The 26466-nt window shown below is 40.3% G+C and overlaps 1 protein-coding gene across 2 annotated transcripts in view; it reads left to right on the forward strand.

Moving 5' to 3' along the window:
- Positions 1-26466, forward strand: part of tnpo1 (transportin 1) — a 171377-nt gene that overhangs the window by 79485 nt on the left and 65426 nt on the right. For both annotated transcript variants that reach the window (XM_080189242.1, XM_080189244.1), the window contains exons 5-7: positions 2790-2896; positions 13995-14128; positions 15910-15991. In XM_080189242.1, coding sequence (XP_080045368.1) covers positions 2790-2896; positions 13995-14128; positions 15910-15991 — 323 coding nt within the window. The remainder of the gene's footprint in view (positions 1-2789; positions 2897-13994; positions 14129-15909; positions 15992-26466) is intronic.

A 26466-nucleotide genomic window follows, 5' to 3' on the forward strand; every position in this document is an offset into this window, starting at 1 on the left:
TCTCTCTGAATTACAAGAGATTTGTTCTTTGTGCAGTGAGAAGGTTTACATGATTTTGTGGGCTCTCCAATAGTTTTGTCCTTTTCAGTGTTGACCTTTGGTCTCAGACAAGTGGCACTCAATCCATGAGGGTGTTTAAACTTGCTTTGTTATCTAGCTAACTTTGATAAGTTTGCATGTAGTATAAACATAAAATCTATTTTTATATTGTTTTAGCTACTCATTCAACCCTGTGCCTGCACAGAATTTCATCTTCAAGAAGAGGCAGAATTATTACACCAGATCCAATTTTACATTTTGAACTGCCAAATGAGTGAATGAGCTAATGAAGGGCAGAAGTATGATTTTCCCAAGTTTTACCTCCCCATATGGCAGAAAGTAGAACATTTACAACTTTGTGCACAACTAATTATTCTTGTTGCCTAATTATTTTTCCCTTCAGTCCATCACAGGAGTTATTTACCTTAATTAATACACTTCAAAAGTCCTAATTAAATATCTCTGAAGGCATTACTCAAAATAGTATAATAACATTTGGTATATATTAAAATTTGAGTATTATAGATTAATATATACATAAACATCATATCAATATGAAAATCTGTGCTTTCAGAGCATTTTGTAGAAATTTTATTGTTTTGGATCCCACCCGTTCTATTACTTCAACTGAGCTGCTGCAGCTCATGGACTTTGGCTGGGAAACAAATGGTGTTTATGTTCATTTTTGTATTCAGCAGTAGGTATCCATAGCAACATTGCACCAAAGTTACTTCAAGGTCATCTTGCTATGATTAGTGTTAATGAAATAAGCTTTCTGCTGGTGATTTCAGTGCCCCCAGATTCCCACCTTCACAGCGTTATCAATTCCTTTATCCCTCCCCCACTCCTACATTGTAAGCAATCCCCCTTGCATGCCCCACACAGGTCAGCATCAGAGCATCGTCACCATAAGTACTGGACCAGTTTGAAGACATTTACTACTGTTTTCAGGCAACTGGGGAAGAGCCATGAATGGTATCTTGCCCATTACACTGATATCCCAAGAACAAATATATTTTAAGTATAGATAAGTCCCCTGGTCCGGATGGGATTTACCCTAGGATTCTCTGGGAGGCAAGAGAGGTGATTGCGGAGCCTCTGGCTCTGATCTTCAGGTCGTCGTTGGTCTCTGGTATAGTACCGGAAGATTGGAGGACAGCAAATGTTGTCCCATTGTTTAAGAAGGGGAGCAGAGACTTCCCTGGGAATTATAGACCGGTGAGTCTTACTTCTGTGGTGGGTAAGGTTTTGGAAAGGATTATTAGAGACAGGATTTATAGTTATTTGGAGAGTAATGAATTGATTAGAGACAGCATGGTTTTGTAGCGGGTAGGTCGTGCCTTACTAACCTTATCGAGTTCTTTGAGAAAGTGACCAAAGAGGTGGATAGGGGTAAGGCAGTTGACGTGGTGTATATGGATTTTAGTAAGGCGTTTGATAAGGTTCACCATGGTAGGCTTCTGCAGAAAATGCAGATGTATGGGATTGGGGGTGATCTAGGTAATTGGATCAGGAATTGGCTAGCAGATAGGAGACAGAGGGTGGTGGTTGATGGTAAATATTCGTCATGGAGTTCGGTTACGAGTGGTGTGCCTCAGGGATCTGTTTTGGGGCCACTGCTGTTTGTAATTTTTATTAATGATCTGGATGAGGGTATAGTTGGGTGGATTAGTAAGTTTGCTGATGACACCAAAGTCGGAGGTGTGGTAGATTGTGAGGAAGGGTGTCATAGTTTGCAGGGTGACTTAGAAAGGTTGCAGAGCTGGGCCGCGAGGTGGCGGATGGAGTTTAATGTGGAGAAGTGTGAGGTAATTCATTTCGGTAGGAATAACAGATGTGTTGAGTATAGGGCTAACGGGAGGACTTTGAATAGTGTGGAGGAGCAGAGGGATCTAGGTGTATGTGTACATAGATCCCTGAAAGTTGGGAATCAAGTAGATAAGGTTGTTAAGAAGGCATACGGTGTCTTGGCGTTTATTGGTAGGGGGATTGAATTTAGGAGTCGCAGCGTCATGATGCAACTGTACACAACTCTGGTGCGGCCGCACTTGGAGTATTGTGTGCAGTTCTGGTCCCCACATTACAGGAAGGATGTAGAGGCTTTGGAGAGGGTGCAGAGGAGGTTTACCAGGATGTTGCCTGGTATGGAGGGGAGATCCTATGAGGAGAGACTGAGAGATTTGGGGTTGTTTTCGCTGGAAAGAAGGCGGCTAAGAGGGGACCTTATTGAAACATATAAGATGATTAGAGGTTTAGACAGGGTGGATAGTGATAGCCTTTTTCCTAGGATGGAGAAAGCTAGCACGAGGGGGCACGGCTTTAAATTAAGGGGGGGTAGTTATAGGACTGATGTCAGGGGTAGGTTCTTTACCCAGAGGGTGGTGAGGGACTGGAATGCCCTGCCTGCTGCAGTTGTAAATGCGCCTAGTTTGGGGGCGTTTAAGAGATCTGTGGATAGGTTTATGGACGAAATGGGATTGGTTTAGATTAGTGGGTTAGTGTTTTTTTTAGAAAGCTGGTCGGCGCAACATCGTGGGCCGAAGGGCCTGTTCTGCGCTGTAATGTTCTATGTTATGTAATGCAAGTTTTGGATAATCAATTACTTGGGTTTGTAAATGAAAGCATGCACCCCAGATTTAGTTAGTTGTATTGTAAATTTTATAAAACTTGATTGCAATTGACACCATCCTTCTCTAGCCTTTTGTACTTCAGAACTTGGGACAAATGTTGCTAATCTTGTGTTGTTACAGGAATCTTGATCACAACAATAGCCTCAAAGGGTGAGCTACAAAACTGGCCAGATCTCTTGCCTAAATTGTGTGCACTTTTGGATTCAGAAGATTATAACACATGTGAAGTAAGTTTGTTTTGCAGATTGTAGTAATGCCTGAACTTAAATTGATCAGTTGCCAAGCTAATAACTGAAAGGTCCTACTTTGGAAACAGTTTGTCTTTATATTTCAGCATGACCTGAAAATCAGCCTAAACAATAATAATTTGGATTTTCCGATTTTGGTGCTGCATTTTGGGAAACTCCAGAGTGATTAGAAGTGAAAAATAAAATTTTGACATTCGATTCTGCGCCCCAGTCTTTAAAAATGTCTTTAGATTTTCCATTAAGAGTGATGTCAATTTCAGTAAGTGCCCACTTAAGTCCCAATAACTGTGTATAGATCGTTTGCATCGCATATTATTTAAGTACAATCAGCTTTCCAACTTTCTCTATGTGTGATCTGTTTGCTGAAAACGTGTTGCATTGTCATTCAGTTTCTAACAAGTGAAGCTGTATTTAGAAGGGTACTTCATGGTCCTGTTTAAATTGCTTCCTAATGGTTTTTTTGGCTATTTTCATTAAAACTGTACAATATAAGAACATAGGAGCAGGAGCAGGAGTAGGCCATCTAGCCCATTGGATAAGATCATGGCTGATCTGATAGTGGTTCAGTTCCACCTACCCACTTGTTCCCCATAACCTTTAATTCCCTATTGGTCAAAAATCTATCTACCTGTGACGTAAACAAAGTCAATTGTTCAATATTGAAGTCATGCTTTGATGCTTTCTCTTTATTTCATCAAGACATTCAACATGCATAATAGTATTCCCATTGCAGTTTCCCTCGAGAGTTCTTCAGAGGAAGGTGAGGAATGCAGAAAGGCAAGATTAATTAGACACTAATTCTGTCTGCATCTGAGGCAATGTCTACAAAAACTGTTGTACTGAAGCTATGCTCATTTGTACTTGGAGCCTATCTCCATATTGCCAGTGTCAGCAAAGGTAAATTGCAGGATAATTTAAGTTGTACCTGGGGACATGTGCAACATGAATGCTTTATTGAACAAAAAAATACTAAACAATTCACTTGTGCCGTGGTTGCTAGTATATTACATCCTATGGACATTGCTCGTCTCTGTAACAAGGCACTTTTTTAGTGTGGCAGGATTCCCCAAGTCATAAATTGTCATGGATTACTGTGGCATCAGGTACTTTCCACAATGCTGTTAATTTCCATCACAGGAAAGGATTTCCCTCAATGAATGCCCAGTTGTTTAGTCATCATGAACACCAAAAGAATGAAAGACTTGCATAATGCAGATGTTATTCATGATCACTGGACATCTTAAAAGTTCTTCACATCCTTTGAAGCGCAGTCATTTGCAATACAGGAAACATGACGTGCATGGTGCACAGCACACTCCAAAGGAATGTACATAGTAGCTATCTAAAATAATTCTTTGAGGCAGGTGAGACCAGTGGTGTGTAATGATGTTCATGCTAACACCAGAATCATCATCATCACCATGGATGAACAGGAGTATCCACTGCTTGCTGAAGTCCAGGTCTGAGGTGTTCAAGTTGAGTGACCCTAACCTGTACAAGAAATCCAGGTATGATCTATGGAGGACTATTAAAGATGCTGAGAGATAATACTGGACCAAGCTAGAATCCCAGGCTAGCCACACAGACTCCCACTGATTATATGGCAAGATCTGCAAGATAACAGACTACAAAATGAAGGCATGGGGAATCATCGACAACAGTACACTCCTTACTGATGAGCTCAACACGTGCTATGCAACTATCCTATTTGAGCAAGAGGTCAGTGAGAAGATGCCTTGACCCTGGAAACCTTGGTTGAATCGGTATCTGAGGTCGCCATTGCTGATACCAGATCAGCTGCCTTGGAAGTCAACCCACAAAGCATTTAGCCTGGATGGGGTGCGCAGATGAACACTCGGGTCCTGTGCAGATCAGTTGGTGGGGTTATTCGCAGATATCTTTAACCTCTCTTTACACTGATCTGAAGTCCCTATCTGCTTCAAGAAGATGACCATCATCTGAGTACCAAAGAAAAGCCAGGCAGTGTGCCTTAATGACTGTCGTCTGGTGGTTCTGATATCCATCGTCATGAAGTGCTTTGAAAGGTTATTCATGTCACGGATCAAGTCTCGCCTCAGATTGCCTGGATCTACTACAGTTTGCCTTTTGCCACAACAGATCTACAGCTGATGCCATCTCCCTTGCCCTACACTCAACCCTGGAACACCTGGATAATAAAGACATTTATGTCAGACTCCTTATTGAATATAACTCAGTCTTCAACACTATTATCCCTATAAAACTCTGTGGCCTAGGATGTGGCTCCTCCCTCTTCATTTGGATCCTACACTTTCTAACCCACAGACTTCAATTTGTAAGGATAGGCAATGACAGCTCCTCCATGATTATCCTCAACACCGATGCCTCACGAGGCTGTGCCCTCAGCTCCTTACTATACTCCTTATACAATTATGACTGACCATTTCAAGTTTGCTGATGATGCCAGTCGTAGTGGACTGGATCTCACAGTGATGAGATGGAATACAGGAAAGAGATAAAGAATCCAATGAAATGGTGTGATGTCAATAATCACTCCCACAATGTCAGGAAAACAAAGGAAATAGTCATTGACTTCAGGAAGCATTGTGGAGGATGAAATGGAAATGGTCAAGAGCTTCAAATTTGAAGCCAGATCACCAAGACCTGTGCTGGTCTCTCTACGCTGATGCTATAGTTAAAGTCCACCAACGTTACTTTATTCGGAGGCTGAGGAAATTCGGCATATCCACTATGACTCTGCAGTTTTTACAGATGCACGATAGAAAGCATCCTTTCCAAATGTATCACAACTTGGTAAGGCCCCTGCTAAGACCAGACCACAAGAAACTACAAATGGTTGTGAGTGTAGCCCAATTCATCTCTCAAACTAGCCTTCCCTCCATTGATTCCATCTACACTTCCTGCTGCCTCTAAAAAGCAGCCAGCATAATCAAGGACCCCACACACCCCAGGTATTCTCTCTTCCACCTCCTTCCATCAGGAAAAAGAAAAATCTGAGATCATGTACCAACCAATACAAGAACATCCTTTTCCTTGCTGTCATCAGACTTTTAAATGAACTTGCTTCCTATCAAGTTGATCTTTCTTTATACCCTAGCTGTGTACTCTATGAACAGTATACTTTGTGTAGTGTGCAAGAAACAATACTTTTCACTGTATAGCAATACATATGACAATAATAAATCATAGTGGTCAAAAAGCACACAGAAGATACCCTAATACTTGTTCAGAACAATCCAGCCAGGGTGTCCAGAACATAGCGTGCAACTGCTTTTCAAATCAAACTCCTGATGCCCGTTTGAAGACGGGTGGAGCAGTTTGAATAGCAGTGAAAGGAACTGCTGCAGGAAGAGTTTGCATGGAACCTTTTGCTGTGTGTATGATATCTATAGGAAGAACAAAAATGGGGCTTTTTTTTGACATGCCTGTGGTCATTTCTGCAGTAGTCACTTCCTTGTTTTTCATATTTCTAGACACACTAAACTATTCATGTACCTCAATTTGACTTGTATTCTGTATCTGTGATTTTCTAATATATTTGCACACAACCAGAAAAGCAGAACCTATGAAAAGGATTTGTTGAGTTGCAAAAATTCTTCTGTCTTCCTACTATCCTCCTGACTCACTACACATTGCAGTACCTACATTTGTGTTTCCCATCAGTTCTATTATCTTTTTGTCCTCCCACAGTTGGTAGTAAGACGTTAAGTGGTTGGCTGGTGTTTTGCCACAGAGCAGTTTACCAACTTGTCTCAGGGTAGTTTGGCTTCACTGGGGATTGATGAAAATTGTTTCCATTGTCTGCAACTGTAGATAAAAAGGTTTTTTTTGCATGTTCAGACATCTGAAAGAGCTGGCAGAAGAGCACTGTCTAGTCTACTGTGCTAACAGCAAAGGAAATTTGACAGTGGTATTTGACAGGTTGTTGGGAACAACGTTCCCAACAACCTGTCAGGTACCATTGTCAATGTGTTTTGGCTGGATTCCAGACCCAACTGTTTTAAAGTCAGAAGTGGAAATCCACTTTGGCACCTAAAGTGTCTGTTGCAGCAGTGACTGTCATTTATTCTTCCATTGGGTGAGGAGGAAGGAGTGACGCTTTTGATTGTTCTGGATTTAGAGGATCTACTTCTGTGCTGAACATATCCATAATGTTTCTACAGATGCAGTTAGTGGATAACTTCAATTGAGGCATGGTCAGCAGTAGTTTACTATAAATATAGGTTTTATTAATGGGGCAGAGAGTACAAAAGCAAGGAAGTTATTTAAACTGTGCAGAATACTAGTTTGGCTTCAGCTGGAGATTTGCATCCAGTTCTGGGTACGACGCTTCAGGAAAGATGAGGGCATTTAGCGACAGCCTCATCGTTATGATTCCAGGTTTGAGCACAAAAATCAAAGCTTACACTCAAAGTACTGGATTGTCAGAAGTGCTGTGTCTTAAATGAAACTTTAAACCAAGGCCCCATTATACTGATCAGGTGGATATAAAAGGTCCCCTGGCACTATTTTGAAGTTTAACTTTAACCTGGTGTTGTGAGACTTCTTACTGTGCTTACCCCAGTCCAACGCCAGCATTTCCATATCATGACTATTTTGAAGAGCAGGGGAGTTATAACTGGTGTGCTAGCCAATATCCCTGAATCAGTATCACAAAAAAACCAGCTGATCTGGTCGTTATCACATGTTTGTGGGAGTATGCTGTCCAAGTTAGCTGCCTCATTTTTTTATATCACAACAGTCACCCCACTTGAAAGGGCTTCCATGGATGGATAATATTCTTCAATGGTTGTAAAAAGACTTTGATAATTCAAATCTGCCTATCTTGTTAGAGAGGGTGTAGAAAAGATTCATGAGAACGATTCCAGGGATGAGAATCTTCAGATTGGAGAAGATGGGGCTATATTTCTTAAGTGAAGATAAGGTTGAGAGGAGAATTGATCCAGATATTCAAAATTATGAGGGGTCTGAACAGAATATTTAGGGAGAAGCTCCCCATTAGCAAAAGGATAGAGAGTAAGAGAACACTGATGATGGGAAGAAAGACTTTCTTTTATGCTGAGTGGTTAGGTTGTAGAAATGCTCTGCCTGAATGTAAGTTCAATCGTGACTTTCAGAAGGAAATATCCACCTAAAGAGAGAAAAGTTATGAGCCATGGAGAGTAGCATTAGCTGAGTTGCTATTGGAAATGATGTGTCAAAGGCGTCTGTCTAATCTTGAAATGATAATCATTTGGTAACGGGAGTAAAAGATTAACAAATGTATAAGAGAATGTTTAGTCATTTACCAAACTAATTAAAGTTGTCACCAGTTAGCTCATCCATGTTTTTGTGGTCATCCAGCTGCATCAGGCAAATAATGTTAGTCATTGCGCCAAAGTCCATTACAAAGATGCTGGCTGTTTTGGGTAGCAATAGATCAAATTGTCATATTACACACACACTTTAACTTAATACTTGTTCTGTTTAGAAGTTCCACTAAAGTAGAGTAATGTTGCCTTAAAAGTTATTTCTCTTATTTGTGAGCAACAGAGGCCCCAGGAGTTTTGGGTTTCTCTTGGTCATAGCTGTCGAATTAGAATTAGCACTATATACATTCTGTGTTACTTGTGCAAGGACAGCTGTTTTCCAGTTTCAGTTTGTTTAATGTTTGGATTTAATATTTTTCAGCTTTATTGGATTCAGGACATCTTATTAAGCTCACTTGAGATTTGAAACATAAGTATAAACACTAGCATTTTTTTCAAAAGCTCATGAGCAGACGTGAGATCCCATTCAATTAATAATACATAAAACAAAGGAAACCACAGTTGTCCTGAAAATTGAAGTAGTGGAATGATCTAAAAATAGTAGTTCTGTTTATAAAGCTTTGATCTCTTGCTCAAACCCACAGGGGCAACAAACATAGATGCAGTTTTATAATCCATTGATAGTGGGCCGACTGCATTTAGAACGGAGTTGAGGAGGAACTTCTTCACTCAAAGGGTGGTGAATCTCTGGAATTCTCTGCCCGTTGAAGTGGTGGAGGCTGCCTCGCTAAATATTTTTAAGACGCGGGTTGATGGGTTTTTGATAGGAGAGGGGATTAAGGGTTATGGGGAGAGGGCGGGAAAGTGGAACTGAGCAGCGACAGATCAGCCATGATCTTATTGAATGGCGGGGCAGGCTCGAAGGGCTGGATGGCCTACTCCTGCTCCTATTTCTTATGTTCTTATGTTCTTATTAACACCAATGCAACCACTATTAATTTTGCTGGTTAAGTTCTTGCCATTAAGTGCCATGTTCTAGCATACTCACACATACGAATTGACTATTGTGCAATGAAAATAGAGTCATAAAATGACTACAGCACAGACAACTGCAGTTTTGGTCCATCGTGTCTGTGCTGCCCTCCTGAAGGAACATTGACTGTCATTCTCTGCCAGTTCACTTGTGAAGGCTTCAATTGATCATGCCTCCACCACACTCAGGCTATATCAGATCCAAATCCTAACCTCGTGTTGTGGTTGCTATTTTTGATAACTACCTTAAATCTGTGTCCTTTGCTTCTTGATTGCCCATCAGTTTCTCTATCAACTCCATACATTGTCTACAAATTTCAGTTCTGTAGTAAATTACTTGTGTAGCATTGGGTTGTTTTTCAGTAGCCATATTTCAAAGTCTGTGTATATCTGATTTCAAGCTCTTGTGCTGACTTGGCCTCTGCGGTTGTGGCCTTTATTGTAAGTTGAAGTAAATGGATTTTGAATGAACTTTCACAGCTTTCAGTTTCTTACACTGCAAAAATTATGCACCCAGAAAGACGAGTGTTACTGTATAGCTACTTTTTAATTCTTCTGAATTAAAGTTCTATTCATTAATTCCATTTGAAAAAAATCCTTAAGAAATTAGTTGGAAAGTAAAGTTTGAATGTTAAAAACATCTTCAATCAGTATCAGTCCCAATCAAAAATAAATAACAAAATGGATTAGCTGTTGTTGGGTCTTGGGTTGGTACAGTTTGCCTCTGCAGTTTTCAGAGTGTAATCTAATTGTTGTATTCAGGTGATCACAGTACGAGTAAAATGCTGAATTACCAGAGTTTGTAATTACTATGTAGTAGTTGTATTCAATTTCTGGTTTGTTTCTAGATGTACATGTAATAATTCTCAACTGGTTAATAGTTTCTTGTTGATCATAATGAAGGTTAGTGTGTTGTGCTGAAAATAATATCAGTCAGAGATATAGGGCCCTGTTTTATCATTTTGATTCTGCTGGGCAGACTTGAAACTGGGAGTGTTTCAGATCCGACCTTTTAGACCTGTTCTCAGGCGCCTCCATACCCATGCTACCTGAAAAAAATCAGCAATTCCACATCGTGCTACAGAAGCCTGTGGGTGAAGCTTATTGCGCCCAAAACCCTACAGCTCTGATCGGTGCTTCTAACTGCGTGTGCGCAGAAAAAAAAGACAGAATATGGCTCCCCTGCCACATCACTCCTGGGCTGGATAATACCAACCCCTTACCCCCAAAGAGATTGTCCCACCCCCACAACATTGCTGATCCCCTTATCCCTCCACCACCCAGACTGATCATGGGCCCTCCCCCTCTCCCCCTTTCAGATCTCAGGCAGAGCAGGCAGTGTGGGAGCAGACCTCCCCCATTTCTCCTCTGATCTCAGGAGTGTGGCAGCGGACCCCTCCTTTCCCCTCACAGGTCTCAGGCAGAGTGGCAGCAAAAGCTCTTAAATGGCTGTCGCACCTGTTTTAGGCATGGCCCCAGTTGTGGCCATTTTCGGGCCTTGGTAAAGGGGGAACTGGCACACAGGTGGCACGGATCACACTAAGCCTGACTTTACCAAGTTTTTGCACCGGAACATGGGCGCAACTTGATAGTAAATTTGGGTCCATAGTGTCAAATGCCATATAGTTTGTGGAATGTTTCATAAAACGTATCTGTGTTTGGTGACTTTCATCTTTAAATGCTGTGTTTTTTGACTTCCTTGGTGCCAGATTTTTTTAAAGCAGTAAAATGATTGAAAACAGGAAGTTTACATTGGCATTGTTGCTGAAGAACTGCTTCCTCACCATATATGGACATCATTACATGTTTTTTCAGAGTTGCTACATTTTTGTTCAGGCTCTCTCCTTTAACCATGTGCTATGAGTGTCCCCTTAGCAACCATAATTCCACAAGTGAACATAAACCTAAACAATTAGAACGATCCTTTGGTGTACAGCTTTTATAAATAGCATAAGTGATTTTCTTTCCACCTTTAAAAGGATGTTGCATTTTTTTGGCTAATATGTTAGAAGAGTATTTCTTCAGGTCTGCTGTCTTGGATTTTTAAATGTGCTAATATTTCTGTAAACTTTAAGGTGAGGGTGGGAGGTAGGGGGATGTGGTTTTTAATTGTTAAACATTACAGTGCAGGTGTGCCCTTACCTTTGTGTTCAGCTATCTTTTTAAACTCCTGTTGGCATACTGGTTAGCACTGCTGCCTCTCAACGCCAGGTACCCAGGCTTAATTTTCGCCTCGGATGACTGGAGTTTGCACATTCTCTCCATGTCTGTTTGAGTTTCCTCCACGTACTCGGGCTTCCTTCCCCAGTCCAAAGATATGCAGGCTAATTGGGTTGATTGGCCATGCTAAATTTCCCCTTAGTGTCAGGGGGAATCAGCAGTGTAAATAAGTGGTGTTGTGGAAATGGGGCCTGGGTGAGATTATTGGTGCAAGTTTGATAGACCAAATGGCCACCGTCTGCACGTTGATTTTATAATAAATACAATTAAGGATCTAATGGGCTATCAGTTTGTACTGCTTTGTATCCTTTCACGTCAGATAACATAGAACATTACTGCACAGTACAGACCCTTTCTCCCTCAATGTTGTGCTGAGCTATGTCCAATCCCAAGATCAAGTTATCCCACTCCCTATAATTCTGGTGTGCTCCATGTGCCCACTTGAAAGTTCCTAAAGTGTCCACCTCCACTATCACAGCAGGCCAACCACCCTGAATGAAGAACCTACCTCAGACATCCCTCCTATATCTCCCACCATGAACGTTTATAGTTATGCCCCCTAGTAACAGCACCATCCACCTGAGGAAATAGTCTCTGCACGTCCACTCAATCAATCCCTCTCATCATCTTATAAACCTCTAAGTCACGTCTCATCCTCCTCCGCTCTAAAGAGAAAAGCCCCAGCTCCCTCAATCTTTCCTCATAAGACCTACCCTCCAAACCAGGCAGCATCCTGGCAAATCTCCTTTGCACTCTATCCAATGCTCCCATATCCTTCTTATAATGAGGTGACCAGAACTGAACACAATATTCCAAATGCATCTCACCAACGTCTGGTATAGTTGCAGTGTAACCCCACGGCTCTTAAACTCAAACCCCCTGTTAATAAATGCTAACGCACTATAAGCCGCCTTCATGGCTCTACCCACTTGAGTGGCAACCTTCAGAGATCTGTGGATATGAACCCCAAGATCTCTCTGCTCCTCCACATTCCTTAGAACCCTGCTGTTGACCCTGTAATCTGCATTCAAGTTTGTCCTGCCAAAATGAATCACCTCACACTTATCAGGGTTAAACTCCATCTGCCACTTTTTGGCCCAGCTCTGCATCCTATCAGTGTCTCTTTGCAGCCTGCAAGAGCCCTCCACCTCATCCACTACTCCACCAATCTTGGTGTCGTCAGCAAATTTACTAACCCACCCTTCAACCCCCTCTTGATAAAAATCACAAATAGCAGAGGACCCAGCACTGACCCCTGTGGTACACCGCTGGTAACTAGACTCCAGTCTGAAAATTTTCCTTCCACACACTGTCTTCTATGATACAGCCAGTTACTTATTCAATCGGCCACATTTCCTTCTATATCACATGTCTTTATCTTCTTCATGAGCCCACCATGGGGAACCTTATCAAACGCCTTAGTAAAATCCATCTATACGATATCAACTGCCCTACCTTCGTCCGCACACTTAGTTACCTCCTCCCTCAAAGAATTCAGTCAAATTTGTGAGACAGGACTTACCCTTCACAAAACCGTGCTGACTATCCCGGATTAAGCTGCATCTTTCCAAATGGTCATAAATCCTATTTCTCAGGACCCTTTCCGTTAACTTACCGACCACTGAAGTAAGACTAACTGGCCTGTGATTACCAGGCTCATTCCTGTTTCCTTTCTTGAAGCGAGGAACAACATTTGCGACTCTCCAGTCCTCTGGCATTAACCCCGCGGATAGTGAGAACCCAAAGATCAAAGCTAAAGGCTCCATAATCTCATCCCTCACCTCCCAAAGTATCCTAGGATGTATCCCATCTGGCCCAGCAGACTTATCCACCCTCAGGTTTTTCAAAATTGCTAATATATCTTCCCACAACATCTACCTCCTCCATCCTATCAGCCTGTATTATGCACTCATCCTCAAAAGCCCCTCCTTAATGAACACTGAAGAAATGTATTCATTCCATGCCTCACCTATCTCTTCTGACTTCATGCGCAAGTTCCCACTACTATCCTTGACTGGCCCTAACCTCACCCTGGTCATTCTTTTATCTCTCACATAAGAGTAAAAAGCCTTGGGGTTTTCTTTTATCTGACCCGCCAAGGACTTCTCATGCCCTCTCCTAAGCCCTTTCTTTAACTCATTCTTAGCTACCTTGTAACACTCAAGCGACCCAACTGAACATTGTTTTTTCATCCTTACACACACTTCCTTTTTCCTCTTAACAAGACATTCAACCTCCTTTGTGAACCATGATTCCCTCACTGGGCCGTTTCCTTCCTGCCTGCCAGGGACATACCTATCAAGGACAACGCAGTATTTGTTCCTTGAAAAAGCTCCACTTTTTGTGCCCATACCTGACGACAGTTTCTGTTCCCATCTTATGCTCCCTAATTCTTGCCTAATCGCATCATAATTACCCCTGCCCCAGGTTGAGCTGTTTCCATGCTGCATTTTTTTTAAAGACTAGTTCTCATTGAAATTATAAGTTGCAATGTTAAAAGTGCTATTAAAAAGGTGACTTCTTAACCATAGAACATTTGCTTGAAATTTATTTTTTGCATTTTCTCCCTCTTTTAGGGAGCCTTTGGTGCGCTTCAGAAGATTTGTGAAGACTCTGCTGAGATTTTAGACAGTGAAATTCTGAATAGGCCTCTCAATGTCATGATTCCTAAGTTTCTGCAATTCTTTAAACACAGCAGCTCCAAGATTAGGTAAGTTTAATACATATTTGTATTTTGTTGTAGGTCTCAAGATGGCCATGATTCTTTTCAAATAATATGACTTTTGTGTTGTTTATAAATTTAAAAATTTTCTGTCCCCAAATAACATTGCTGCTACTCATGGTTTTTTTTTACAGCTTTACAACGCTTGTTAATTTTCTCCTAAACTTCTGGAAAGATTTTTTGGTTAGATTGCTCTGCTAATCTTGAAAAATACGTAGTTTGGTTCACTTTAGAACATGTAGGGATGCATAGAAAAGAACAGAAACATACAAAGAAGTAGTAATGGGATAGTTGACCAAGAAACTCCACCTGAGGTATTTTGTGAAGAACATGTTCCAAGTTGGTCAAGTTTTCTCATGTCTTTTCCCATAGGCTGTGAGGATCTTTAGAAGATCCAAGAGCCTGTCACTTCAATATGCAACATCTTTAAGTTTCAGGCACTTTTATTTGAAGAAAAATATGTACGCTTAGAATTAAACAACAAAGTATTTACTTTAACTCGTCAAGCCTTGGGAGTATGTACAACAGTGTATCTTCAGCTGCCCCTTGTGACTGAAACTGAATTTGTCATTTGGACTATTTATAATATGAATGAACTACCCATTGGTCAATAAGTTTTGAACCTTTAGATTTTTAAAATGCATTATGGGCTAATGTACTAATGATACAGTTTTACATCTATGCAAGGACAGAATACTGAAAGTGGGTAGATTGGGGAGTGGGGGAAGGGAAATCCATATTCAGAATCGCCATCTTGAGGGGTTTCTTTCTACTTCTCCCATTTTGGAAGAATGAAATCTTATGATTCTTCCCCCAACTATGCATACTACTTGTTCAGCTGCCCTTTGTGTCAGCTACTTGGTCTGTAGTTTACAAATTAGATTCAACATCCATTCTGGAGTGATCAGAATCTTTTGAGATTGAAACTATGAATCTCCTCTTCACTGCCTTTGACATTCATATATTTACATGAGTGATTTGAATGTGAAGTTGTATAATATATTAATCTATTAATTATGAAGCTCAGTTACAAAAGTTGGCTTATTTATCAATTCCATAAATTCTCATTGTGCAAGTTCAGTTCTATAAGAAGTTTAATGTATTTGTATTTTAATACACAATGACAGCTTATTTACATGTTTTTCTTCAGCACATCTCAACTTAAAACAAAAGTGAACATAAAGGGATATTATAAAATGTTTTTCTTGCAATCTTGGAGATTGAATTGATTTCTTGCCCTTCTAATCTGAGGATCTAACCTGAAGTGATTAATGCCTTTGGCCAAACATTTTTTTTTAAATTTGTGAACATAATTGGAAAAAATTAACCTGAAATTCCTTTAGTGGGATGATTAATTTGCAAGCAAAGTTTGAATGCAGCATGATATAACAATAGGTGGTTTGGTATAGCAGTAATGCTGCTCAGGGAAAGGGGATGAGGAAAAAAACGCTAACTAGGCCAATTAACCTGATGCATAATACATTTGGTAACAAAGCATCTTGTTTTCCACTCTTGCTTAGTTGGACTTTTGGTTCGTAATTCTGCTGATTGTCAGAGGTGGAGCTACAGTTGAAGTTGGCTGAATTTATAAGTATTTCCAATCAAAAAATAATCTACAGTTCAATTTGGAAACAAAAAGGCTTTGTTTAAAAACAGATAATTGATTACAGAATGCTTTTAGAAATCATTAACATTAGGTTACAATTTTGACAGATATGACTAAATTTGATGTAATTTTTGCTAATACAAAAATGCTGTAATGCTTTTAGGTCTCATGCTGTTGCTTGTGTGAATCAGTTCATCATCAGTAGAACTCAAGCTTTGATGTTGCATATCGACTCTTTCATCGAGGTATGTTTACTTCTTACATTTAGACATTTAAATCAATACTTTTAAATCATTTCTAATTGTTAAACACTCAGTACATTTATTGTGAACTGTAGTGATATCAAGTGAATTACTGACATGGAACCTTTTCTGATTTAACAGTACAAGGTGCTGACTAAACGAGTTAGTTCAGTCAAACTTTTTTTTTTGTATTTGGAGTTGAATGTGACCTTTGCTCCAAAAACAATTTATAAAGTTCTTAAATATTTACTGTTAATACTTTTTATTTGAATAGTGTATTTATAATCCAGGACATGCATTGCTTTTAATGGAGATCCTGTATTTCCCTTTTAGAACATAGAAAAACTACAGCACAAACAGGCCCTTTGGCCCACAAGTTGCACCAATCATATCACTACCTACTAGGCTTACATATAACCTTCAATCCTATTAAGTCCCATAAATAAAGTAAAAACCTATTGATTTATCATATCCTAAGACAAAATTAAATTGCATAATTTAGTCCCATAATCTCATTAAAAAAATTGAATTTATTCAGCCACTATAATGTTAAGCCATGTCTATTGTATATACCATGAATCTCAGCATACATTGACCCAGAACACACACACCCATTTTTACAGTTCCGGAAATCATGTTCTTGCATATATTTAGTATATAAGTTGACCCTCTTTCAGCCATGAGATTCTACACTCTCATTTGTAGTCAGCCTCAAATTTTTCATGCCACACATGCATGTTTTACTTACCAGCACCATATAACTGGGTGCATGGGATCTCACAGACAATGCAGGCTGTGTTGCAAAGATGTGTAGGAGTTAAAGACATGCCCACTTAGATGCCGATGGCATTTCAAAATGGTAGCCACCCACACAAGGAGTTTACTTTTGGACATAGCGTTTAAGCTAACCCCTATTTTTGGAGGGACTTTTCAAAGTTTCGGAGATCGATTTGTAGCCAATGTCAATGGTAGGTGTGCTTTTGAGAAATTTCATTGGCTGTCAGTAAACCATTTATTTCTGTTTCATATTATGCTCCTACCACCTTGTTCTATTAGTTTGATTGATTCCATTTTTGTTTCTCTCTCATGGCTGATAAAGGTATAGAGCAACAATATACCTTTACATCCAGATCATTAAGCCAGACTCAGGAGTAGCAGAGTATATCATTGGGATGCCTCCTTTGTGTTTGTGAATTGGGCGTTGCACTGCTGTATGTTCCATGGTTTCTTCTGCATGACCATAGTTGCATACTTGAAAGTTTTCAATTTTGTGTGTGTCCATTTACGTACCTGCTATTGTCTTTGTGGATGTGATCTTGGATTGCTTGGGAGCTTCACGGAACATCAAAGCCAGGGATCATTTGACTCATTTGAGATGTTTGAGAGTTCTTGTGAACGCCATTTAGTTTTCAAAGCTTCAGATGGGTTGAAGTCGCAATAAATGTTGAGGGACGTATTGAAACCTGAGAGATGCATATCTTTATTTTCCTCCATTGGACGTCCTGGAGGGTTGTGGCATCATGGCGAACAGTGCAAAACAGCACGGAATGGCAGGGTGTTGAGGTTGACTTAAGAGTTCAAGTGATACAAGCATTACGGTTTTCAGTTGGACATCAACAATTTGAGGGAGGCTACTTCAGTTCCAAACTTAAGCTCAAAGGCAATCAATCTGTCACCCTCATCAGTGCTTATGTATCTGCCTTGGATCAGTATTCCAACCTAGATACAACACAAGCACAACTTTTCCATCACACTCAAAGATCATGATTCTGATGATTTCAGTGTCAGGTTGGGAGTAACCTGGGAAGTAGACTAGAAAAGTCCAATTCCAACAGTGTTACACCTCCTTATCGTGTGTATTGAACATGATCTTGTGATCATTAGCACCCTTTTCTGCCAAATGAAAAGTTTCAGGACATTCTAGCAACATCCGATATAAAACTTTCCTTCATCGAGAATGTGATGGTCAGGACCGGGGATGTTTTTAAAGGTGCTCGTTACACGTGCTGTCATTGAGGTGGGAAAGATCATTTATTTGTTTGGTATTAGTACTTGAGGCAGTTCCCCCCCCCACCCCCCAAAAAAAAATGACAGGTATGGAGATGTTTCTGGTCTGTCAAATGACACCAAATTCAGAGAATATAAAGCACGAATGAATTGAAAACCACAAGAGTGAATGGTTACATCATAAAGTAACATCCAAGGGCACCACTAAAGACACCCAAGATTGGATTGATGAAATTGATATAGAAATATACAAACTCATTTATTGTAAATGGATTCCAAACCTAGCAACAGGATCCAAGCACTACAGAAAAGAAGCTCACCTGTCAGATAGCCGAAGCTCTAGTTCAAAGAAGAACCTGCAATATGAAACACACAATTGAACACATGAACTGGGAGCAGGAGTAGACCATCTGGTCCCTCGAGTCTTCTCCGCCATTCACTGAGATCTTGGCTGATCTTTTTGTGGACTCAGCTCCACTTGCCTGCCTGCTCACCATAACCCTTAATTCCTTTACTGTTTAAAAAAAAATTATCTATCCTTGCCTTAACGGTCAACAAGGTAGCCTCAACTGCTTCATTGGGCAGGGAATTCCACAGATTTACAACCTTTTGGGTGAAGAAGTTCTTCCTCAACTCAGTCCTAAACCTGCTTTTCCTTATTTTGAGGCCATGCCCTCTAGTTCTAGTTTCACTTGCCAGTGGAAACAACCTTCCTGCTTCTAATTTATCTACTTTCTCCTTAATCTTATGTTTCTATAACATCTCCTCTCATTCTTCTGAATTTCATTGAGTCTAATCCCAGTCTATTCAGTTTCTCCTCATAAACCAACCCTTTCAACTCCAGAATCAACCTAGTGAATCTCCTCTGCACCCCCTCAAGTGCCAGTATATCTTTCCTCAAGTAAGGAGATCAAAACTGTACGCTACTCCTGGTGTGGCCTCACTAGCATCTTATACAACTGCAACATAACCTCCCTGTTTTAAACTCCATCCTTCTAGCAATGAAGGACAAAATTTCATTTGCCTTCTTAATTACCTGCTGCGCTTGCAAACCAACTTTTTTGCAATTCATGCACAAGGACATCCAGGTCCCTTTCCACAGCAATTTTTTACCATTTAAATAATAGTCCATTTTGCTGTTGTTCCTACCAAAATGGATGACCTCACATTTACCAACATTGTACTCCATTTGTCAGACCCTTGTTCACTCACTCAGACTATCTATATCCCTTTGCAGACTTTCAGCGTCCTCTGAACACTTTTCTCTGCCACTCATCTTAGGGTCATCTGCAAATTTTGACACACTACACTTGGTCCCCAACTCCAAATCATCTATGTGAATTGCAGCTTGTGCGTTTACTATCAAATAAATCGGTTGGACTAAAACCTGGTGTTGTCAGACTTTTTACTGTAATTGCAGCCCCAACACTGATCCCTGAAGCACACCACTAGTCACTGCTCATCAACCGTAAAAACACCTATTTACCCCCACTCTTTGCTTTCTATTAGTTAACCAATCTTCTATCCATGCTAATACATAACACCATGCACCTTTATCTTATGTAGCAGCCTTTGGTGCAACACCTTGTCAAATACCTTCTGAAAATCCAGATACACCACATGCACAGGTTCCCATTGGCCACCATGCATGTAGTGTTCTCAAAGAATCACAGCAAATTAGTCAAACATGGCTTGCCCTTCAGAAACCCATGCTCCGTCCTCCCAGTGGGTTAATTTATATCCCGATATCTTGCTATTTTGTTCTTGATAGTAGATTCAAGCATTTTCCCTACTACAGAAATTAAGCTAACTGGCCTATAGTTACCCGCCTTTTGTCTATCTCCTATTTTTAAACAGTGGCGTCACATTTGCTATTTTCCAATCTACAGAAACCACCCTAAAGTGTAATGAATTTTGGTAAATTACCACTCGTGTGTTAGCTATTTCCCTGCCATCTCTAAGTACCCTGGGATGCATTCCATCAGGGCCAGGAGACTTGTCTACCTTTAGTCCCGTTAGTTTGTCCAATACGACCTTTTTAGTGATAGTTTTAGGGCCTTGTCATTAATTTTTAGCATGTTATTTGTGTGTTCTACTGTGAAGACCAACACAAATTACCTTTTCAATGTCTCAGCCATTTCCAGTTATTAATGCCCCCCCCCCCCCCGCCATTCTCTAAAGGACCAATGTTTACATTCGCCACTCTTGTTTTATATATTTGTAGAAACTTTTGCTATCTTTATATATTCTGAGCTTCTTTACTCATAATCCATCTTATTGTTCTTTATAGCTTTTTTTCATGGCTTTCTGTTGACCCTTAGATTTCCCAATCCTCCAGTTTCTCATAATCTTTGCCACTGTGTATGCTTTTTTCAATTTGATACCCTCCTTTATTTCCTTAGATATCCATGGCTAATTATCTCTTTTTCTACAGTCCTTCCTTATCACTGGTATATACTTTTGGTGAGCACGCTGAAAGATTGCTTTGAAAGTCCTCCACTATTCCTCAATTGTCCCATCATACCGTAGCCAACTCCTCCCTCATCCCACTGTGGTCTCCTTTGTTTAAACACAAGACTGGTATTGGATTTTTACCTTCTTGTACTCCATGTGTATTTTAAATTCAACCATACTGTGATTGCTTCTTCCGAGAGGATCCCTAACCGTAAGATCATTAATTATTCCTGTCTCATTATACAGGACCAGATCTAGGATAGCTTGCTCTCTCGTAGATTCTACTACACACTGTTCAAGGAAACTATCGCAGGTATATTCTATGAATTCCTCCTCAAGGCTGGCTTGACCGATCTAGTTTGACCAATCAACGTAGATTAAAATTCCCATGATGATTGCCGTACCATTTTTACATTCATCAGTTATTTCTTTGTTTATTTTTCGCCCCACCGTGATATTATCAGTGACCGTTTCTCACTATTTCTAATTTCCACCCAAATGGATTCAACCATTTTTTCCATTGAATCTATATCATCTCTCACTACTGCCCTGATGTCATCCTTAAATATCAGAGCTACACCATCCCCCTTGTCTCCTTTTACCCCTGGATATTTAACTCCCAGTCATGACCATCTTGCAAACATGTCTCTAATGGCCACCAAGTCATACTCATTCGCGATCATTTATGCCGTCAGCTCATTTTATCTGGTTTCGAATGCTATGAACATTCAGGTAAACTGTCCTTATGCTAATTTTTGTACCTTTTTTGAATCCTAATACTTCCATTAATAACGTCTCCTCAATTCTCCTTCCTTTTAACTTTTTTCCTGATTTTTAGATGTAGTTGAAATCTTCTCCCATGTGCTAACCTACCATATTGCTTTCCACTAACCATTATACTGCCTGTAGTTTTATTCTTCCCTTGACAAGGAGGTTTGAGAAAATTCAATTCCTTGCAGATCTGAATGCTCCACGTCTTTTTAAAGCCACCCAAAAAATCTGTAAACCTTCCAGACCAACCACTGTGTTCCAAAGATAACGTGACACTCAAATTCATGAAAGTTGATGGTATCAACCATCAACAGCAGTGAAGTGGAAGTAAATGGTCAAGAGCTTCAAGTTTCTAGGTGTCCAGATTGCTAACAAACTGTCCTGATTCCTCCATGCTAATGCTATAGTTAAGAAAGTGCACTAATGCCTCTATTTTTTGAGGGGGCTTAGGAAATCAGTATGTCCACTACAACTCTCACCAATTTTTATAGATGCACTAAAGGAAGCATCCTACCCGGATTTATCACAGCTTGGTATGGTTCCTGCTCTGGCCAAGATCACTAGAAACTACAAAGGCTTGTGAACATAGTCCAGTCTGTCACACCGTCCAGCCTCTCATCCATTGACTCTATCTATATTTCGCAGTGCCTTGGAAAAGCAGGCAGCATAATCAAGGACCCCATTGCACCCGGACATAACTCTCTTCTGCCTTCTTCCATTGGGGGGAAAAAAGTACGCAAGTTTGAGATTATGTACCAACCGACTTGAACAGCTTCTTCCCTGCTGCCATCAGACTTTTGAATGGACCTGCCATATATTAAACTGATCTTTTTCTACACCCTAGCTGTGACTATAACATTACATACTGCACCCTGAACTTTCCTTATCCCCTATGTACTCTGTGGACTGTGTTTTGTCTGTGTAGTGCAGAAGGAATAGTACTTTGTCACATGTATTGGAATACAGTGAAATAAATCAAGTCAAATACAGTAACATAAATAAATGGGAGCAGGAGTAGACTAATTGGTCTCCTCCAGTACTGCTCCACCGTTTAATGAAGTGATGCTTAATCTGATCATGACTTCAATTCCACTTTCTTGTCTGACCCCGTAATCTCTGGTGTTGTAGTAGATAAAAATAGAACTTGGCCTTGAATATATTCAATGACGAGCCTCCATTACTCTCTGCGATGGAGATTTTCAAAGATTAACGACTCACAATAATTCCTCCAAATCTCTCTCAAATCGAAGATTGCTTATTCTGAAACTCTGCTCCTTAGTTCTGGTTTCACCCACAAGGTGAAAGGTCATCTTGGCATTCACGTTGCCATGCTTCCAAAAATCTTTCATCTTCCTCGGGGTTCTTGTGCATGAGTCGCAAAAACCCAGCTTGCAGGTGCAGCAGGTGGTCAGGAAGGCGAATGGGATGCTGGCCTTCATTGCGAGGGAGATTGAATATAAAAGTAGGGAGGTCTTGCTGCGGCTGTATAGGGCATTGGTGAGGCCGCAGCTGGAGTACTGTGTGCAGTTTTGGGCGCCGTACTTACGCAAGGATATTTTAGCCTTGGAGGGAGTACAGAGGAGGTTTACTAGGCTGATGCCGGAGTTGAGGGGGTTGAGCAATGAGGAGAGGCTGAATAGATTAGGCTTGTACTCGTTAGAGTTTAGAAGAATGAGGGGAGATCTCATTGAGACGTATAAGATGATGAATGGGATGGATAGGATAGAGGTGGAGAGACTCTTCCCGCTCAGAAAGGATAGTAGGACTAGGGGGCATAGCCTCAAGATAAAGGGGGGGTGGTTTAGAACGGAGTTGAGGAAGAACTTCTTCACTCAAAGGGTGGTGAATCTCTGGAATTCTCTACCCGTTGAAGTGGTGGAGGCTGCCTCGCTAAATATTTTTAAGACGCGGGTTGATGGGTTTTTGATGAGAGAGGGGATTAAGGGTTATAGGCAGAGGGCGGGAATGTGGAACTGAGCCACGACAGATCAGCCATGACCTTATTGAATGGCGGGGCAGGCTCGAAGGCCTACTCCTGCTCCTATTTCTTATGTTCTTATGAAAAGATCAGTTCTCGTTCTTCTAAACTCCAATCAGTAAAGGCCCAGCCTGATCAATCTTCATGTGACAGCCCCTTCACCCAGCAGTGAATCACATGAGCCTTCATCTCCAATACAGGTTTTTTTTTCTAGATGTGATCTCACCAATGCCCTGTACAGTTATAGCAAGACCTTCCCACTTGTATATTCTATTCCCCCCCTTGCAATAAAGGCTAGTTATCTACTTGCCTTCCTAATTATTTGCTCTGCATATAGTTAGCACATGGAACTACAAAAATGTTATGAAAGCAGGAAGTTAGCATGCCAGTGCAACAAGCAATTAAAAAAGGCAAATTGTATATTGGCCTTTATAGCAAGGGAATTAAAGTACGAGAATAAAGAAGTCTTGCTACACTTGCACAGGATTTTGGTGTGGCCACATCTGGGATACTGTGTGCAGTTTTGATTGCCACATGTAAGAAAGCCACGTCTTCTCCCCCAGCCCTTTTCAGTAACATCAGGTTAAAGTCCAACTGGTTTATTTGGTATTACCAGCTTTCAGAGCGCTGCTCCTTCTTCAGGTGAGTCACTTGCCCTCTAGGGCGCTTTTATCAAACAAAGTTTATTTAATAATATGATTAACCTGTATAATAAGAAAACTAGCAATAACTTTTATCAAGTTTTATCAAAAGACAAAAACAAAACAACCATGATAATGTATAACCTTTAACAAATATATTTTAGATGTTCCAGTCAAAAAAACTTCCCATAGACAAAAAACCCTTTCCACAGGTTTAAGACAGCAAAGACTAATAGGCACATGATACTGGAACTGGGTCCTTTGGTTGGTGAATTGCAAATCCTGATTTATCAACCTTGTAACTTCTAGCAGCTCTCTAGACATACTCAGAACAGCTTCCTGGCGCACCAGGGACAGACTGGTCAAGCCACCAAGTGCAGGTGTTCTACTCCCAGAAGGCAGTGAGCCTTGCGTTCAGCAAACCAGCAGAATTTCCAAAACCAGGGAGTTTTCAGCTTGATATCCCCTCTAAAGCTAAAACCTGCAGCCAGCCAAAAGAGAGATACCAGAGTAAAATTAAACAACCCCATTTTAAACCACTGAAGGAACAATAAAAAGACTTCTAGCAGACAACCTGGCAGTAATGAAACCATATAGCTGCAGAGAACGGTTTAAAAACAAACGTTTCTTAAAGGTACACTAACACCACAAGTCTTGCTACAGTTGTACAGGGTCTTGGTGAGATCACATCTGGAATACTGTATATAGTACAAAGACAGAAAAATGTCAGCAGAACTGATGGCATCTGTGGAGAGAGAGTAGAGCCAGAGTTTCAGTTCTAGATGACCCTTAATTAGAGCTTTGACAAAGGGTCATCTAGACTCAACAATGGCTCTAATTTCTCCACAGATGCCACCAGACCTGTTGAGATTTTCCAGCATTTTTCTGGTTTTGTTTCAGGTTCCAGCATCTGCAATATTTTGCGTTTATCCCATTGTATGTAGTTGTCTCTATATTTAAGGAAGTATGTACTTGCATTTGAGACAGTACAGCAAAGTTCACCAGATTGGGCCCTGAGAACATGGGGTTTGTCCTAGGATGAGATACTGAGTAAATTGGGCTTATGTTCTCTGGAGCGGAGAAGAATGAGAGGTGGTCTCATTGAAACATTCTTTTGAAGCAGCTTGTGTTGTGAACTTGGCTGTTCATTGTGAGGGTATTGCAAATTGCAGATGAGAAACTTGGATTTCAAGTTCTTAGCTACTTGTTCAATTTAGGAAAAAAATGTGAGGAGGGATGAAATCAGGTGAGGAGTGGCTGAGTCTTGTCATATACTATTCAAATAACAAAGTTTATTAAACTTTAAAACATAAAGCTAACAGTAAAGAATAACATTTATCCCCAGTCCAAATTTATCTACGTCCCTAAACTGAGGATACACCATTCCCGGAGAAACTTCCCATAGATTTAAACACTGAGCCAAATCCAGAAAATAATTACCATACAGGACCTATAGCTTTCTCTTGGGAACTCTAACTTACAGGGTCTCACACAGACAGACCTCTGCCGCATTCTTTCTGCACAGCATTTTGCTCCTGGGTGTGGGATTTTCCTGCCTTTGCTGCCATTTGGACCTTCTGGTCCTGATGATGACACACTCCTGCCATGGGTTTTCTGGCTATGGGATAATCTGCAACTGTGCTAGGCTAATCTGCATCTTACCTGTCCTCCGTTCAGTAAATCCTATTTTTGTATCTAATTCTTTGCTTTTCATTTCATTCCAACATCCTAACAATACTTGACAAAATAGACGCAAGTTGTTTTGCTAGCATGGGTAATTTGAAACATTGGCCTGGTTTCAGAAAGGGGATGACCATTTTGGATTGCAAAGAAGAAAAATTACTTTGCCCAAACAGTTTTGAATTTTTGGAATTCTCTGCCTCAGAGGTTTGAGACTTTATTGTTGTATTTAAAACTGGGATGACAGATCTTTTTTGTCTCCAGGGATTTAAGGGATATGGTAAGTGGACAGGAAAGTGGAGTTGAAGTTCAAGATCAGCCGTGGTATTGGATGATTGGAGTAGTTATGATCTACTTATGTTCCTGAATGTTCTGAAGCTGACTTTTTTCAGTGTGTAAAGCCATCTTAAAATAGAAGCATTGCTCTTTTAAAGAATTGCTGTTTCCCTTTACAATATCCAACACTGATGTTCCTTGTTCTGCATTTTTTCACATGCTTAGTTTCATTTTAAAGGGTTAAAATGTCTAGCAGGAAGTTATAGAACTTGGAGAAGTCAGACTGATACAACAAGTTGAAATCATGGTATATTAAATTGATAATATATTCAATTGTATGTCGGGCTGATAAAGATGCATGTATTGACTTTGAGGTACTTGTTATGTGAGGAAATTAAGCTGATTAACTTGCAAATCCTTGTCCTTTTATTGCCTCATTACGCATTCTGAATTTAATAGATGAGGTCTAAATTTTCAAAATGAATAATAAACTAATGAGGTGTTTACTGGCATAAGTCACATTTCCCAAGGTCAGTCATTCTATTTCATGTTTTAGATATTTTTATGTTGTAACGCACTCAAAATATTTTGTCTCAAGAGTGAGAATTTAGACTTCATGCTTAGTTAAGCATGCGGTGGTGCAGTCTTCCTCAAAGATTTGATTTTATTTA

Source organism: Carcharhinus amblyrhynchos, chromosome 5 (genome assembly GCF_965287045.1).
Source record: "Carcharhinus amblyrhynchos chromosome 5, sCarAmb.v2.hapA, whole genome shotgun sequence".
NCBI lineage: Eukaryota > Metazoa > Chordata > Chondrichthyes > Carcharhiniformes > Carcharhinidae > Carcharhinus > Carcharhinus amblyrhynchos.